Here is a 17,448-nt window from a genome sequence, read left to right on the forward strand (position 1 = left end):
GGACCGCGAGATCGTGACCTGGCTGAAGTCGGACGCTTAACCGACTGCACCACCCAGGCGCCCCAAAACAGAATTTTTTTTTAATGTTTATTTATTTTTGAGACAGAGACACAGCAAGAGCGGGGAGGGGCAGAGAGAGGGAGACACAGAATCCAAAGCAGGCTCTAGGCTCTGAGCTGTCAGCACAGAGCCCGACGCGGGGCCCAAACCCACGAACTGTGAGATCATGACCTGAGTTGAAGTTGGACGCTTAACTCACTGAGCCACCCGGGCGCCCCTACGAATGTTAAACTTAAAAACTTCTGGGGCACCTGGGTGGCGCAGTCGGTTAAGCGTCCGACTTCAGCCAGGTCACGATCTCGCGGTCCGGGAGTTCGAGCCCCGCGTCAGGCTCTGGGCTCATGGCTCAGAGCCTGGAGCCTGTTTCCGATTCTGTGTCTCCCTCTCTCTCTCTGCCCCTCCCCCGTTCATGCTCTGTCTCTCTCTGTCCCAAAAATAAATAAACGTTGAAAAAAAAATTGTTTAAAAAAAACTTAAAAACTTCTTACTTTGAATCTCAGTCTTGCAGAGACGTTGCAAAAACTGTACCGACTTGCCACGTACCTTCCCCAGTGTTCACATTTTACCAAACGTATGCCCACTCTCTCCATCTCTCTCTCACTGTGTGTGCGTGCACATGTGTGCATATACACATACACACATATGTGTGTGCGTACATTTGAGAGAGTAAGTTGTAGATGTGATGCCCCCCAGTATTTCCGTATGCATCCCAAAACAAGGATGCTGTCTTCATTAACCACAGCACAGTTATCAAAATCAGGAAAGTGACTGGTAAAATACTCTTACCTGCTCTGTGTAAACTTTGCCGGTCTCTCACGAATGAGCGACTGTCTCGCTACCGGCAAAAAGGAAAGAGCATTTGGGGGGCCCAGGCCCCCGTTGAGGACCACACACACCTGTCGCTTCACTTACTGGAGAAGTCTATCGGCCTCTTGCACGTTCCCACTTTGGAAGCTTACGGGCCAGTCACTTTGTAGATTGCCCCTCAGTTTCGGATGGTGAGCGCAGCCTCGGGATCGGGCAGGACTCCTCCCAAGTCTTAGGTGTCCTCCTCGGGAGGGCTGTGATGTTCCTTTGTCTCCTTACTGATCATCGGAATGTTCACCGTCTGGTTACATGTTGTCTGCGGGTGTCTTCACTGGGAAGCTACTGTTTTCCCGTGTAATCAGTGGTACGTTAGGGCGGGTGTGCTGACATCAGGTGCGTTTCCTCTTCGGGGCCTCGTACGGGCCTCCCCGAGGAGTCCCGCCTGAGGCTCGGGTTACTGTGCGTGTTGCCAGCGTGACGGCATTGCATCCGCCCCTACCTACTGGATGGACCGCGCTATAATTCAGAGCTGTGCCTTCCCCCACTTTGTCCTTCGTTTACGTGCGCGTATCAACACGGACGGCTTTGGGCAGCGTCGACGTTTTCACAGTGCTTGTTCTTGGAGCGCGTGAGCACGGAAGGTCTTCCTGCTTCTTTGAGTCACCTCCGATTTCCTGTGAAAGCTTCCTCTAGTTTTCAGAGTCAGGCCTTTCGCCTCTTTGGTTAGGTTTATTCCTGGGTACCTCATTGGACTCACCGATGGTTGTTTTACTCCGAGTACTGTCATACCCCGTCGCCCGTTGTCCCACGTTTGGCCCGTGAGAGCTTCTGCAAGCTGCTTTGACTCCTTCTGGCGTGTCCCCGTAATTTTTGAGCACAGGCTCCGGGTCACCTTGTGCCTTCCCTGCCCCAGCCCTGGGATCACGTCAGCCACTGCTCTCCGGAGCCCCAATTCTTTGTTCTGGGGAGTGACATTTATCACCCAGGGTCTGGGTGGTACCGGGTGTCGCTGCTTCTCCACCGTCTCGGGGGACAGGGCTGAAGCAGGTGCACACGTGTGTGTGTGTGTGTGTGTGTGTGTGTGTGTGTGTGTTGAACGCACGGGAACTCACACCGACAGCTCCACTTCCGTTCCAGCAGGGCGGGGTCCCCCCGAGCCGTTCCCTGTCTGTGTTTGGGGCCCCTTCTCTGTCACCGACCGTCCTGTGCTTATTCCCCGTGTATTCGTGTGTCTTCCCAGTCTCACGAAGCATCTGCCTGTTTATCAAACCCAAGGAAGTGTACCTTTTAAGTCAGGAAGTCAGTGGGGTGTTGCAGGAAGAGGCTCGTCCATCCGCTGTGTCGTGGCTCCGTGCCCGAGGGGGGGCGGCCTCCTCCTGGCCCAGTGAGGGAGGGCGCTTCCAGAGCTGAGGGCAGGGCGCCGCCGGCCTGTTCGGGGAGCGCCGCGGGTGGAAGCAGGGCCGCCCCGCGTCCTCGCCGCGAACGTCCCGTCTGTTCGAGAGGAGCGGGCGGCGCAGGGACGCAGGGCCTCGGATCGGCGCCACTTCCTGTGCCCGAGTCCCCGTGGGCGGCGCACCGAGGGCCCCATGTTCACCTGCACGCGCGGCGGGGCTCGCCCAGGGGAGGACCCTCCGGCGGAGCTGGGAGCCCACGCGGGGCCCCGCACCCTCTTTTGGGAGTATAATGTACCTGCATAAAAGCCAGGGGCCGTTCTGACGCCGTCCCGTGGACGCGTACGTGCAGGCCTCCCGACACGGCTGGCCCCGGACTCTGATGGAGGGCTGCGCGCTGTCGGCCAAGCTCGGTGCAGGACCGCGTCCTGGCGGACGTGCCTCGGTGACGTTTGACGGAGGCCGCTCCCGGCTCAGCCTCGCGGCCGGCCCGGCCTGGAGAGGAGGGTGGTGTCGCTTTCAGGTTAGCTATTCTTTAGACGGACGTTTGCGGACCACCTCCTTCTCCACCGTGAATAGCGTCAGACGTCCAGATGGCTGGGGGGGGGGGGCTGCCTCCCTCCCCGCTGTGGCTGCGCAGCTCCGAGAAGACGGGCCCCCGGGGACCCGGGCCGGGCCCGTGCTGGCCCCGACACCCGCCGGCCGAGTCTCCTGGTCTCGGTCGGCTCGTCTGTGAGGCGACGCCTGCGCCCCCTCGCCGCGTGCGTGTGGGGTTGCGTGAAACCACAGGCGTGGAGGAGGCCCCGACACGGACGCGCGTTTCCGCACGGCCTCACCCGATGTCTCCGCGGCCGGGAGGGTGAAGCCGTGTGACCAGGGGGTTACTCGCCACGTCTGCCCCGTCCTGCAGGTGTTCCCTAGGGAGGGTGGCTCTGGCGTCGACTGTCTGTCTGGCGGGAAGTGCGCTGAGGACGTGGACCCCCCCAGAGCTGTTCTTTGAGCCTCCGTCGGAGCAGCGCCGCGAGCTGCTCTCGTTCCGGCGGCCACGGAAGTAACGGTGACAGGAGAAAGGGCTCAAAAGCGCAGCGAGGACACGTGGGTGTCGGGGCCCGCGGAGCTGGGGTGACTCGCGTGTCCAACGCGCGCCCCGTCAACGGTGAGCACTTCGGGGCGGGACCAGACGCCGTGCTGGTCGTGGGGGACGCGGCAGGACGGGGCCCTCGCCGGCCCTTACCGTGTAGCGGGAGAAACCACGAGGCACCGCGGGGCCGAGCCCGGGGTGGACGGTGGGCCCCCGGAGAGCTGCGCACGGCAGGCGAGGGCGAGGCACTGGCAGGGCCGCCTGGGGACGGTGACGTGGTGACGGGGCGCGTGTGGGCACCGGCCAGGTCCCCAGGAGTCCGGAGCGCGGGGCAGAAGTGCGCGGGGGGAGCACTGTACTGCCTGAGGACGAGGCGGGTGCTCCCTGACATGGACACAGCTCCGAGTAGGGGAGGGCTGGCCAGGGACTTGCCCTGCAGGGGGGTTTTCACCAGGACTGCGTTTCTGAAAGGTGGACTCTGGAGGGGAGGAGGGGGAAGGCCAGAGGTTCACCTGAGCCCTGCCGGTGATCAAGGTTGGGGCCAGCGGCCTGGGGTGGAGGGGGAGGCGAGAGTCCAGGGGGAGGGCCAGCCTTTGGTCAAGGCACAGACGGTTGGGAGGTGCTCAGTGACAGGTGTGCCCGTGTCTCAGGATCGGGGGTGCCAGGGGCACAGAGGGCAACTTCAGCGGCGGCTCCACAGGAGTTCCTGGTCTAGCCGTGGGCTTGCCACATCCCGCCCTTCTCTCCTGCCCTCCCAGGCCCACGGACACACCCCTGCAGGTCCCAGTGGTGGTGGCCGTGCTCAGGTGCTCAGCTGCGATGACAGGGCCGACGCCCCTTACCCCACCCACTTCCTCCACGATGTCAGCCGCACCACTTGGTTCTGCTCTTGTCCCGCTGGCCGTGGCTCCCGTTCTGGGCTGGTGCCCCACATTCCCACCCTGTTCCCCCCTGGGCGGACTCACCCAATCTGGGGGGCTCTCCAGACTGCCTCGGTGTCCTGCCGAAACAAAGCCCCACCACCCGGGTAGATGAAAGCCACAGAAACGTATTTTCTTGCAGCTCTGAAATCAACCTGCAATCTGAAGGCTCTAGGGGAGGGTCCCTCCTGCCTCTTTCAGCTCCTGGTGGCCCCAGGCGTTCTTGGCTGTGGCCGTGTCCCTCCAGTGTCACCCTGTCTTCACGTGGCGTCCCCTCTGTATGCCCTGGGTCTTGTTCTCCCCACTCCCACCCTTAAAGGGCACCAGTCACTGGATTTAGGCCTCCCCTAAATCCGGGATGATCTCCTTTTAAGATCCTTCACATAATTCCATACATAAGGACCCTATTTCCTAGAGAAGGTCCCATTCGCAGGGCCCAGGGGCTGGGATTTGGTCATCTCCTGGAGGACGCTGTTCAGCCCCTGCATGCACCAGCCATGCTTGATGGTCACTAAGTCTGCATTTCTTCTTTTTTTTCTTTTTTTTAATGTTTATTTCTGAGAGAGAGAGACAGAGCATGAGCGGGGGAGGGCAGAGAAAGGGGGAAACACAGAATCCGAAGCAGGCTCCAGGCTCCGAGCCGTCAGCACGGAGCCCGACACGGGGCTCGAACTCATAGACCGCGAGATCATGACCTGAGCCGAAGTCGGAGGCTAAACCGACTGAGCCACCCAGGCGCCCCACCAAGTCTGCGTTTTTGGCACAGACTCATTTATTGGGAACCTGTAGGAGCAGCGTCTCAAACCTAAAATGTCCCGACTCTTGCTCTCTCCTCCCAGGCCACAGAACCTGCTCCGATCCAACTGCTGAGTCCGGGACATGTGGCTCTGCTCGGCCAGTTGCTCAGGTGGGAATCCCCACGGCCCCCAGCCTGTCTGTGGCTGCACACCTGTCCTTGTGCCCCTGTGTCGTCACCCTGCTGCTCAGACCTTCCCGTGGGTCCCTGTCCCCCTGACACGGGGGACTGTGACCCATGAGGGTGTGTGGGACCTGGTCCTGTGCCTCCCGCTCCCTTGCCTTCCCCTTCTCCTTTGTCACGCTGCCCAGCCACGCTAGCTGTCCTCCAGACACACTGCACCCGGCTCCTTCCCGTCCCCCTGCCTCTGGGTGTCTCCCACGGGCACTTTTAGCGGTCCTGCCCCAAGTATTCCGTGTCCCTGCCTTGTTGCCCTCACCTCATCACCTCCTGATGCCTGTGTGCACGGTGAATGGTTTGTGTCTTCCCCCTTCTCCCCCACAACCTGTGTGCACGGTGACTGGTTTGTGTGCCCCCCCCCACCCCGCCCCAGCTCCCCTACCCGAACCTGTGTGCACGGTGACCGGTTTGTGCCTGTCTGCCCCGGACCCACGCTCCGCCAGTGCACAGGACAGGGCTTGAGACAGGAGCCTTTGCTGAAGGAAGGAGGGTAACCTCGTTTGCCCCTTGGCTTTTCATGAGGTCACGTCGTGAGCCCCCACCTCATGCCGGCTCCCTGGGCAGGGGGGAGGCCCTGTTACTCGGGCTCCTCGGGGTAGCACGGCCCCCCGGGAGAGCCTCCCCCGGGGCGGGCCGTGGGCTGGACACCCTGCTCCTTCTGGCTGGGCCTCGGGACGTGCTTCTCACTCCGCCCCCGGCTTGCTGGTCTTCGACTGGATTTTTTCCAGCGAGCACAGTCTCCCAGAGCGTCGCTTCCCCCGGTGACCTTCAGTGGCCGAGCTAGGGCAGAGCAAGCGGAATAATGCCCTTGACCTCGTGACCTGGTCGGCACAGCCTGGGCTGTCAGAGCCTCTCTAGCCGCCCCAGGACGTTATCGGTTCCCATGCCACAGTGCAGGTGCTCCTAGCCCCCCCCCCCCCCATCGCTGTAACGAGTCACTTTACGTTGTCCTCAAGTAAATGAACCGTCTTTCCGCCTGTGTATCACACCTGTGTTAGGGGAGTGCCCTTCACCGCTCCCGTCTGAGGTCCGGTCTCCGGACCCCCGGTCACTGGGCTCTGTGTCCGGGGTGCGTGGCCAGAAGGGCGCCCCGTCACCCGGCTGGGAGAGCTGGCCCTGCATCCTGCCCCCCGCTGCACGTGTGGTCCCTGACATTCCCTGTATTTGTGGCCACCGCCCCCCCCCCCACACCCCTGCGGCCTTGGCTGCCCCAGGAAAGCTGAGCCTCACCGACTCGCTGCGGTGCCCCAGGACCCACGGCGCTGTCCTGCGTGTGTAGACGGTTACTAGATGCTTGTTGGCTGAGTGGATGAATGAACCCAGGTGGCTAAAACCTGAGAGCCAGGCAGGGCCCGGGGCGGGGACAAACACGTGACCGCTAAGTGAGTGGGGTGGTGCTGAGGGGGGTCGGCTCTCGACACCGCCAGGGTGGCGTTTCCCTCTCTGCGCAAGTACGCGTTCTTGAGAAGTACCCGGGTGCCGTGGAAGGGGGGGCCCGGAGCGCTCTGCGGTTACTGACCGACGCTCTTCTGTTTTTGTCTCCCCAGACGCCATTTGCTTTTGACGCAAGATGATTTGATGCTTTCCTATGAGACCCATGAACCATGATGGCTACACAGACACTAAGCATAGACAGCTACCAAGACGGGCAACAAGTGAGAGCTGGGGCTTTATTCTGCATTCTCAGTGCCGCCAGGGGACCGGCGCCATGTGTAGTCTCGTTCAGTTTCATCGGGCCGCAGGTCCAGCTTCAAGTGCGCCCTGCGACTCGCACGTGTTGCTGCCCGGAGAGGCCAGCCGTGGAGCTGTTGGCGTCGCTTCCCCCGGGGACAGCAGGCCGCCAGTGCTTTTGACTCCCCGAGTCACGGTTTCTCGGGGGTTTGCCCTGTTGGTGTCTGTGTTAGCGCGGCCTGTTGCCTTCAGAGAAAAGCGGGGTGCCGTTGCTAAAAGCCGGGCCCCAGGTGGCTGAGCTCAGCGGGAGGCGTGGTGCGGGCGGCAGAGGGCACCGTCCCGATGGACGGCGCGGCGCGGAGGCCGTGCCGTCTGCTCACGTCGCACGGCTGTGCCCGGACGGCTGGCTCTGACACCGCGTGGGTGGAGTCCTGACCGCCCTCCCGCTGTCCGTGGCCTTGGCTTGCCTTCGCAGCTGCAGCTGCGGGAAGGCCGGGTTTTGTGCTGTGTGCCCCGAAGCGCTCGGGAGGAGGGGGGGGGGGCCACCCCCGTCTCCCTCGAGCCCCGGAGCCCCGTGCAGCGAAGGCCTCCCAGCCTGCCTTTGCCCCTGCTTCCTGCGCTCAGGAGGCGGTGCGGGGATGCCCAGAGGCTCTCTTTTCTCCCCACTTGAAGATCCTGGTTAGCGGCCCGGCCAACTGATCAGGCTCGGTGGCCTCTCCCAGATGAGGTCACAGCCCTGCCTCAGCGAGGCTCCAGGTGGGCGCCCAGGACCTGAGGCGGCCTCCCTCGTGACTCTCCTCGGTGGCCGGTCTCGTGCCCTTCCTGGCTCGGTTCCTGTGGCACAGACTTGGTTTTTGCGGGCTTTTGAAAAGCGTCTCGCGGTCTGAGCTTTCTTGCGGGAATTGAGTTGGGGGGTCCCTTCCAGCCTGCTCTCTGCATCCGGAAGCCCCGCGGTATTTCCAAGTGATTTTGTTTCTAAAACGCCAAGCCGGGGTTGTCCCTTCCTCTCCCGCTGCTGAACCCTGCAGTGGGGGGGGGGGGGGGACCCCCGCATCGCCCTCGCGCTCGCCTCTGCCCCTCTTTCCCGCGCATCCCTGCCCCGTGGCCCTGGGCCTGGCCCTGGCTCTTCCTCAAGCAGCAGGGGGCCCAGTGCCTTCCCGTCTGGCAGGCCTTTGCCAAATCCTTTCCGGGAAGACTCCCCTGCCCGCCCCGGCACCCCCCCCCCCCACAGGCCTGCCCCCTGCTCCCTCCCTGCCTGCACCTGGTTCTCCTTTGTGGCACCGATCACCTGCTGGCAGACCCTGTTCGGAGTCCCCTCCCCCCGCAGGGCAGGCGGGCGTCCCGGGGCCCTGATGGGGTCGTGTCCTGTGCAGTGCCGGGCACGGGGAGGGACAGAGCCTCGCTTTTAACAGCCAAGCTCTTTCCCACGACACGCAAAACTCGTGAACGTTATGTTACGCGTTGACCGTCCCACGGTGTGGCTCTGCCTCGCCTCCACACTTGGACAGCGAGCTTTCCCTTCCTTCGCGACCATTAAAGAAAGAAAGAAACAAACCCAAAGACCTGAAATACATCTTTTGACGCTTGGGTATAATACTGTCGGATCTCCCTCCAGAAAGGTTGTGTTCGATTGGGCTTGTTAGTTGCTTTACTGCTTCGTGTTTTCAAGAGAGAAACAGTTTCCCAGGCGCGCTGCGCCATCTGAAGGCAGTGGGACGGAGGTCTCCCTGCACATCTGGGCTGACGGAGAGACTAGAGCCTGCACCGCAGGACGGGGGCTCCCTCGCGGGCGGGCGACTACCCCCGGCTGTCAGGGGGGGTCGCATGGCAGGGAGCAGGCTCTCTCCCTGCCTGGGGACAAGCCCCTTCCCCGAGTGCCCCCACCAGCTGCTTCCCCGGGGCGCAGAGTCATGGCAGCTGGCGGCAGGGCAGGTGGGTTCCGGTCCTGAAGCAGCTGAGGGCACTGGTAATCTGCTCCTGGATAATTACAAGTTTACTGCAGCAATTTAGGTTTTTTTTTAAATGTTTATTTTGAGAGCAAGTGAGTGCATGGTGCGGGGTGGCAGGGGTGGGGGTGGGGAGACGGGGGAGGAGCAGAGAGGGAGAGAGACGCAGAGAATCCTAAGCAGGCTCCGTGCTGTCAGCACAGAGCCGGGCTTGGGACTCCATCTAACAACTGAGATCATGACCTGAGCCGAAAGCAGGAGTCGGATGCTTAACTGACCGAGCCACCCAGAGCCCCCCAGCAGGTTGGAATTTTTTTCTGTAAACTGAATTCTTTATGTTTAAGGATTTAAAGACTTTTCACCTAAGTTACAAACCAAAATAGCTAGTTTAAAGCAATTTACATTTATTTATTTACTTTTGAGAGACAGAAAGAGACAGTGCAAGTGGGAGAGAGAGAAGGAGACACAGAATCCAAAGCAGGCTCCAGGCTCTGAGCCATCAGCACAGAGCCCGACGCGGGGCTCGAACTCACAAACCGTGGGATCGTGACCTGAGCCGAAGTTGGAGGCTCAACAATTGAGCCACCCAGGCGCCCCTTAGTTTAAAGCAATTTAAATGATAATATCTAGACGCTATTTCTTTAAACACCGCCAGTCTTTACTTTCTAAATACAGTGACTTTTTTTTCAAAATGTTTATAGATGATGTATTCCTGAAATTTAAGAATAGACAGGGGAGAGTTTCAGCCCTGCCATGACTACGTTCGTTTTCGTGACAAGATAGGAAGAGTTTGGACTGTGTGTTTCTACCTCTCAAGCTGTGATGTTGCTCAGTGTGAGGGTTTAGGGCAGGAAGAGACACACACAGTAAGGTGACTTAATCCCCTCGGCACTCTGGAGGTGGCATATTTTTTGAAAATCACACGCAGTTCACAGATATCGGCCCTCAGTTTTCAAGATGATTTGGAAACTCAACCTTTGTTTTAGCCATTTGCAAAACGTGTCAGACTCAAAGGAGGTTTGTTGGTGGTAATTTTGATGGATTCTCGCCAGCCATCCAACTGTCTCCCGCTTTACCAGTCCTCTTGTTTCTGCTTGAGAAGAGAATACTTAGTAGCAGTTTACTTTGTGTTTAGTAACAAAAACTCTCCTCCTCCTTTCGCAGATGCAAGTAGTAACAGAGTTAAAAACGGAGCAAGATCCCAACTGCTCTGAACCGGATGTGGAAGGAGTGAGCCCTCCCCCGGCGGGCTCCCAGACGCCAATGGACGCAGACAAGCAGGCCATTTATAGGTAGCGATGAGATGCGATGCGCGTGGGTTTTAGTAGGGGTAAGAGGAGCAGAGAAACTTGTTAAATGGAATATGCTGGAGCTGGCAGCTAGGCAGAGCATTAGGTATGGTGTGATAACCACTAGGGTGAGCAGTTTCTCGAATTAAGATGTTATTCCTACTACCTTAAAAAAAAAGTTTTGGAATCTAAATCTATATTTTAGTCAACCCTGCAAGAAGAAATCTTCAAGCCCAGACAATTCTACTGGGGAATCCTACCAAAAATAAAGAAGAAAAAAACAGCAAGTCTACACAGTCTCTTCCAGAAAAAGGAAGAGGGGAGGCTTTCCAACTCAGCTTATGAATTGAGCATCACCGTGATACTAAAGCCACAGACAATACAGAAAGGAAAAGTACACACCAGTGCGCCTCACGAACTTGCACGTAAAAATAGTTAATCCAGTATTAACAAATGAAATTCAGTGACGTATAAAAAGAATCACCTGCAGTGACCAAGTAGAGTTTATCCCAGGAACTCAAGACTGATTCACTAGTCAAAGTTCAACCAGTGAGACCCACAACACGCTCGTATCGGTTGACACAGAAAAGTCAACAGCTAATTATGGTTAAAAGCTGTCAGCGAGGGGCGCCTGGGTGGCGCAGTCGGTTAAGCGTCCGACTTCAGCCAGGTCACGATCTCGCGGTCCGTGAGTTCGAGCCCCGCGTCGGGCTCTGGGCTGATGGCTCAGAGCCTGGAGCCTGTTTCCGATTCTGTGTCTCCCCCTCTCTCTCTGCCCCTCCCCTGTTCATGCTCTGTCTCTCTCTGTCCCAAAAAAAAATAAATAAACGTTGAAAAAAAAAAAATTAAAAAAAAAAAAAAAGCTGTCAGCGAAGTGGTAATAGAGGGAAACTTTCCTAACCTGATGAAGGGCAACCTGCAAAAATCTATAGTTCTCATTATGTTTAGTGGCCAATGACTGTTTTCTGTAAGATTGGGAATAAGGCAGAGATGTCCACTCGGCCTCCCCCTGTTCAGTACTGTAATGGAAGTCATAGCCAGCGCAGTAAGGCAAGAAAAAGAAAGAAAAGGCATACCAGCTGAGAAAGGGAGAGAGAAAACTGGCTTTGTGCACCAACAACACGATCGTCTACATCAAAAATCCCAAAGACTCCACCAAAAAATGTCCAGGACTGAGTTTAATAAGGTCACAGGTTACAAGGGCAACACACAGAAACAAATCCTGTTTCTATGCCAGTAATGTATAATTGGAAACGGAAATTAGAAAGACAATACCATTTACAAGAGTACCAAAACAGGTGTAGACCCTTGATGCTGGAAACTGTAAATGCTGACGCAAGCGACCAGAGAGAACCTAGGTGGTGGGGCATACCATACTCATGGATTGCAAGAGTCAGCACAGCACAGATGTCATTTCCCCTGAAATCCAGCTGCAGGGTTAGCACAATTGCGATTAAGGTCTCAGCGGGATATTTTTGTACATGTGGATAAGCCGGTTCTAAATTTTACATGGCAGATGAAGGAACTAGACCAGCTAAGACAGTGTTGAAGAGGAAGACTCGAGTCGGGCTTCAAGGCTGACTCGGGTGTTACGGTAATGACGCTGTCGTGACGCTGGTGAAGGGCTGGGATCAGCGTCACTGGTAGTCCAGAAGTAGGTGTACAAAAACGTGATTTACGTGACCTTTGCAAAGGTGCCAACACAGTTCGGTGGAGTGGAGGTAGCCCCTCCCACAAACGGTGTTGGAACAGTTAGACGTTCACCTGCTGGAAGAAGACCCTTGACCTCATCTCACGTTTTATACAGAAGTTGACTCAAGACGGAGCATAGATCTCAGTGTAAAACTTGCAGCTGGAGAACTGGTCTCTCCACACAGTGGAGCATCGTGCAGCCATAAAAAGGAATGGCGTACCAATACGCGGTACAGCACGGACGGTCCTTGAAAGCGGTGTCGCTAAGCGAAGGAGGCTAGAGGCCAAAGGGCACGTATCCTGTGGTTCCTTTCATCTATCTATCTATCTATCTATCTATTTAATTTTTTATTTTTATTTTATTTTATTTTTTTTATTAAAAAAATTTTTTTTTCAACGTTTATTTATTTTTGGGACAGAGAGAGACAGAGCATGAACGGGGGAGGGGCAGAGAGAGAGGGAGACACAGCATCGGAAACAGGCTCCAGGCTCCGAGCCATCAGCCCAGAGCCCGACGCGGGGCTCGAACTCACGGACCGCGAGATCGTGACCTGGCTGAAGTTGGACGCTTAACTGACTGCGCCACCCAGGCGCCCCGAGGGGACTTGTTTTTAAAATTTAAAGACCATAGGAGATTCGCGATGGCATCTGTGTGGACCTTGTGTCTTTGTTTCAGCATTTGGGCTGCTGGAAGATTTTTTTTTTAACTTTTAAAAAAATTTTTAATGTTTATTTCTGAGAGAGAGAGAGAGAGAGAGAGAGAGAGCATGAGCAGGGGAGGGGCAGAGAGAGAGGGAGGCACAAGAAGCTGAAGCAGGCTCCAGGCTCTGAGCCGTCAGCCCAGAGCCCGATGCGGGGCTCGAACTCCCGGACCGCGAGATCGTGACCTGGCTGAAGTCAGACGCTTAACCGACTGCGCCACCCAGGCGCCCCAATTTTTTATTTTTTAAAGTTTACATCCAAATTAGCTAGCATATAGTGCAGCGATGATTTCAGGAGTAGATTCCTTAGTGCCCCTCCCCCATCTAGCCCATCCCCCCTCCCACAACCCCTCCATCAACCCTCAGTTTGTTCTCCATGTTTATGAGTCTCTTCTGTTTTGTCCCCCTCCCTGTTTTTGTATTATTTTTGCTTCCCTTCCCTTATGTTCATCTGTTTTGTCTCTTAAAAGTCCTCATAGGAGTGAAGTCATATGATTTTTGTCTTTCTCTGACTAATTTCACTTAGCATAATACCCTCCCGTTCCATCCACATAGTTGCAAATGACAAGATTTCATTCTTTTTTGATTGCCGAGTAATACTCCATTGTATCTATGTACCACATCTTCTTTATCCATTCATCCCTCGATGGACATGTGGGCTCTTTCCATACTTTGGCTATTGTCGATAGCGCTGCTATAAACATGGGGGTGCGTGTGTCCCTTCGAAACAGCACACCTGTATCCTGTGGATAAATGCCTAGTAGTGCAACTGCTGGGTCGTAGGGTAGTTCTGTTTTTAGTTTTTGGAGGAACCTCCACACTGTTTTCCAGAGTGGCTGCACCAGTTTGCACTCCCATCTGTGATTCTTTTTATACGAAATGTCCAGAACTGGCGAATCCGTAGAGACAGACAGTAGATTAGCAGCGGCTTGGGACTGGGGTTTGGGGGAAAATGGAGAGTGGCTGTTAATGACGATAGGGTTTCTTTGGGGGACGATGAGAATGTTATAAAATTGCCTTGGTGGTGAGTATAGTAAACACCACTGAATTGTCCGCTTTAGAGTGGATGTTGTTTTGTACAGGAACTGTCTCTCAGCCGCGCTGTTATATAAGCCAGTGCATTGTACATACTAAAATATTCTCCTGAAAATGTGGAACGTACATTTAAAATTTTTCTCCCCCCAGGCATCCACTGTTTCCACTACTAGCTTTGTTGTTCGAAAAATGCGAACAATCTACCCAGGGCTCAGAAGGCACGACCTCTGCCAGTTTTGATGTAGATATTGAAAATTTTGTAAGAAAGCAGGAGAAAGAAGGAAAACCCTTCTTTTGCGAAGACCCGGAAACCGACAATTTAGTAAGTAAAAGAAACGTTTTCTTCTTACGTCTTATTGCTTCCCAGTTTCAAATGTGACCAATAAATTTTAAGCTTCCAATTGGAACTTTAGGATGTAGCATCATACAGTTTGTGAAATAGCTTCCTGTACCTGTGACCTCAGTGTCCCCACGTCGTCCAGCTTCTCCAGTGACCTTATGTAAGAACCCGAGGAGAGGACCTGAGCCTGCATCGCAAGGGGCCGGGGCCCCACTTCTCTCCTCAGCATTTGTAACGTCCCCCGGAGTCGGCGTGCTCACGCGCTGGGCTGCTCGGGCAGCGTGTCTGGGCCCCGCTTCAGTTCTTGGCCTCTCCCTGGTCACGGACACACGACCTTCTTCTCCGAGACAGACGGACCTCACGCTCAGTCTTAGGCTGGTATTTGTGGCGGGAGGCAGGGCTGTACGTGCGCTCGGGGAGGCCCGTGAACGGAGCGAGGCAGGCTTACCAGAGGACTCCCAGGCTCCCCGCTGCTTCCCTCGGCCTTTCTGCTCGAAGCCAGTTGGTCTCACCGTGGCGCCCTCCCTCCAGCTCCGGCCCCGAGGTTCAGGGTTGTGTGTGCTTTCTCAAGGGAGCGGACACTTTGTCGGAGTGAACGTCAGTGCCGGACCCGGAGGGAGTGGGGCCCGTCCGTGCTGGTGGAGAACCGTTAGCCTGTGGCCGGGGGCCTGCCCCTTCACCGGGTTTCCTTAGAGCACGCTAACTCCCAGCCCCGAGCCCTAGTCAGGGCCCTTAGCAGCAGAAAAGCATCCTTCGAAAACTTTTCCCTGAATAAATTGCCCACAGCTTTGTTGCTCTCTAAGTTTCTCATTATACATCCAGCCCTCACTGCCTAATGGATTTTGTGGTGAGTTGTCCGACCTCGAGTAAGTCTCCTCATCTTTGAAATGGGACTAGCAGCGCCCGCCCTCTTGGGGTGAGACTCAGAAGCTCTCTCCGCCTCTGAATCTCTGTCATACAGCCATCGGTGCGTGGGCCGCGGGTACAGCCAGAGTGGCCCCGGGCTCTCCTGACCGGTGTTCGAGCACAGGGCCTGGCAGAGTTTGGTTCGTGGTCACTCTCGGTCCACAAATACATGTGAATTACTGCCAGCCAGGTCACAGGGGGAGGGGCTGGGCTCCGGGTTGTGGATTCCCGGCAAGTGGTGGTTTCCATCTGAGGCCGCTGTCTACCGCTGTGGGGCAGGTGACTCCAGAACTTAGCGACTTGACACAGTCACTGTAAAACTTTTGGGAAAATCGTAAAAGCCCGCATCTGGCACCGGGCGGGGAGTTCTCGGGCTCGACACCGAAAGCACAATCCGTAAAGGGCAGAGTCGGTTAACTGGGGTTTTGTCCAAATGAAGAGCTGCCTACGCGGTGGGCACGGACTCCTCCCCGTTTGCAGACGAAGAAGCGGGAGGTGAGCACCTCGCTGGCTGTGCTGCGGGTCGGCCGTGGGGCCGGGCCGAGGCCCTGCTGTCTCCCGCTGCAGCGACTCCCCGAGGGCGGCCCTGGGACCATCTGGGTCCCCACACACCGGATGCAGCTGAAGTACGGAAGGTCACCCGTGCCGGGGTGACTTACTGTTTGGCCTGATTTCTGACGTCGCTCCCCTTGTGTCCTCGGCGGTGCAGACGGTCGTGGCGACGCGGCTCGGGCCAGTCACGGAGCGGTCCTGTGCTGGTGACACCAATGGGCCGCGGTGCTCCTGCCTGCTTGTCTGAGAGCCTTCGTTGTCTCTGCTTCTAGATGGTGAAAGCAATCCAGGTTTTGCGCATTCATCTTCTTGAGCTGGAAAAGGTTAACGAGCTCTGCAAAGACTTCTGCAGTCGCTATATTGCTTGTCTAAAGACGAAAATGAACAGTGAGACCCTCCTGAGCGGGGAGCCTGGAAGCCCGTACTCCCCCGTCCAGTCCCAGGTATTTACGTACGTTTGGGCCCCGCTCTGCTCCTCGGTTACCGTCCTGTCTGCAAGGGGACGGACGGCTGCTCGTCACTGTCAGTCCGGAGACCGACAGCCCTTTCAGAACGCCTGGGCTGTCTACGGCCGTCCTGCCCAGAGAGGTTTCTAGATCTCTGAGCCTGGCCTGGGCTGGCAGTGAATTCCCTCAAGCCCGAAAGACAGTCCCTCCGGGCATCACGCAGCCACTGAGGTGAGGCCTCGGTCTGTGTACCGTGCCCCGGATCCCATCCTTCTGGGGGATAGAGTACTGTTCACTTCTTTCCTTCTTTTTTAAAATATGTTTTTTGTTGATTATTTCTTAAAATTGTGGTAAGGTACACGTGTCATAAATGTGCCATCTTAACCATTTAAAAATTTGTTTTAACGTTTTAATTTATTTTTGAGACAGAGACAGAGTATGAGTGGGGGAGGGGCAGAGAGAGAGAGGGAGACCCAGAATCCCAAGTGGGCTCCAGGCCCCGGGCTGTCAGCACAGAGCCCGACGCGGGGCTCGAACTTGTGAACTGCAAGCTCACAACCTGAGCCGAAGTCGGCCCTCAACCGGCCGAGCCCCTCAGGTGCCCCTCATCGTAACCGTTTTTACGTGCACAGGTCCGTGGCTGAAGCACGTCCACACTGTCGTGCCACCGTCCCCACCCTCCGTCTCCAGAACTTCCCACGTTCTCAAACTGGAAGCCTGTCCCTGTTAACTACTAACTCCCCCTTCTCCCCTCCGCAGTCCCTGGCTCCCACCACTCTACTTTCTGTGTCTATGGATTTGATTCGTCTGGGCACCTGATGTAAGGGAAATCCTACAGTATTTGTCCTTCTGTGTTTGGCGTATTTTGCGGAGCGCAGTGGCCTCAAGGTCCACCCACAGGAAGCACTGGTGCCCTTGAGCCGTTCTGGTGGCAGGCGGTGGTCCGTGTGGTCGTAATCTGCACTTCCCTGATGGCTGACGGCGCCGACATCTTTCCGTGGGCTTAGTTGCCATCTGGAGATCCTCTCTGGTAGAACGTCTGCTCGTGTCTTTTGCCCGTTTTCTGGGTTTTTTTTAACTGTTGTTTTGGGAGTATTCTAGATACGAGTCTCTTATTGGCTATGTGGTTTGTAAATATTTTCTCCCAAGTCCGTGGCCGATCTTTTCGTCCTCTTCCCAGGGTCTTTTGCAGAACAAACATTTTAAATTTTGATCAAGTCCCACGTATCAGCTCTTCCTTTGATGAGCTGTGCTTCTGGTGGTGAGTCTGAGAACTCTGCCGAGCCCTGGAGCCCCCAGATTTTCTCCAGTCCTTTTTCTGCAAGCTGTGTGTTTCACACTCAGGTCCACGACCCATCTTGAGTTAACTCTTGTACGAAGTGTGAGGGTTTAGGTGGAGGCTGCTTCCGGAAGTTCCTCCGTTGAGTTGCTTTTGTGACACTGTCACAATGCCGGTCTGTTTCTGGCCCCTCTGTTGTCACACTGCTGGATGTATTCCCACCGTGTAGCCGTGGTTACTGGAGCTATTTGGTAAGTCTCAGATCGGGGTGGACTGTATCGTCCCCCTTTATTCTTCTTTCTCAAAATGGTTTTAGTTATTCTAGTTCCTCTCCGTGTAAATTTTGAAGTGATCTT

The 17,448-nt window shown here is 56.1% G+C and overlaps 1 protein-coding gene across 4 annotated transcripts in view; it reads left to right on the top strand.

Moving 5' to 3' along the window:
- Window positions 1-2,349: 2,349 nt before the first annotated feature.
- PKNOX1 (PBX/knotted 1 homeobox 1) overlaps window positions 2,350-17,448 on the top strand; it is a 38,888-nt gene continuing 23,789 nt past the window's right edge. For 2 of the 4 annotated variants that reach the window (XM_047099218.1, XM_047099221.1), the window contains exons 1-7: window positions 2,350-2,781; window positions 3,169-3,414; window positions 5,099-5,166; window positions 6,783-6,890; window positions 10,017-10,144; window positions 13,720-13,891; window positions 15,640-15,810. In XM_047099218.1, coding sequence (XP_046955174.1) covers window positions 6,840-6,890; window positions 10,017-10,144; window positions 13,720-13,891; window positions 15,640-15,810 — 522 coding nt within the window. In that variant the 5' untranslated portion in view covers window positions 2,350-2,781; window positions 3,169-3,414; window positions 5,099-5,166; window positions 6,783-6,839. Of the gene's footprint in view, window positions 2,782-2,832; window positions 3,415-5,098; window positions 5,167-6,782; window positions 6,891-10,016; window positions 10,145-13,719; window positions 13,892-15,639; window positions 15,811-17,448 lie in introns of those variants that run through there. The other 2 variants (XM_047099220.1, XM_047099219.1) reach the window with 2 other exon arrangements.

This window comes from Lynx rufus, unplaced genomic scaffold (genome assembly GCF_022079265.1).
Source record: "Lynx rufus isolate CCGP_SWC_20201006 ecotype Redwood Valley unplaced genomic scaffold, mLynRuf1.p SCAF_5, whole genome shotgun sequence".
Taxonomy (NCBI): Eukaryota; Metazoa; Chordata; class Mammalia; order Carnivora; family Felidae; genus Lynx; species Lynx rufus.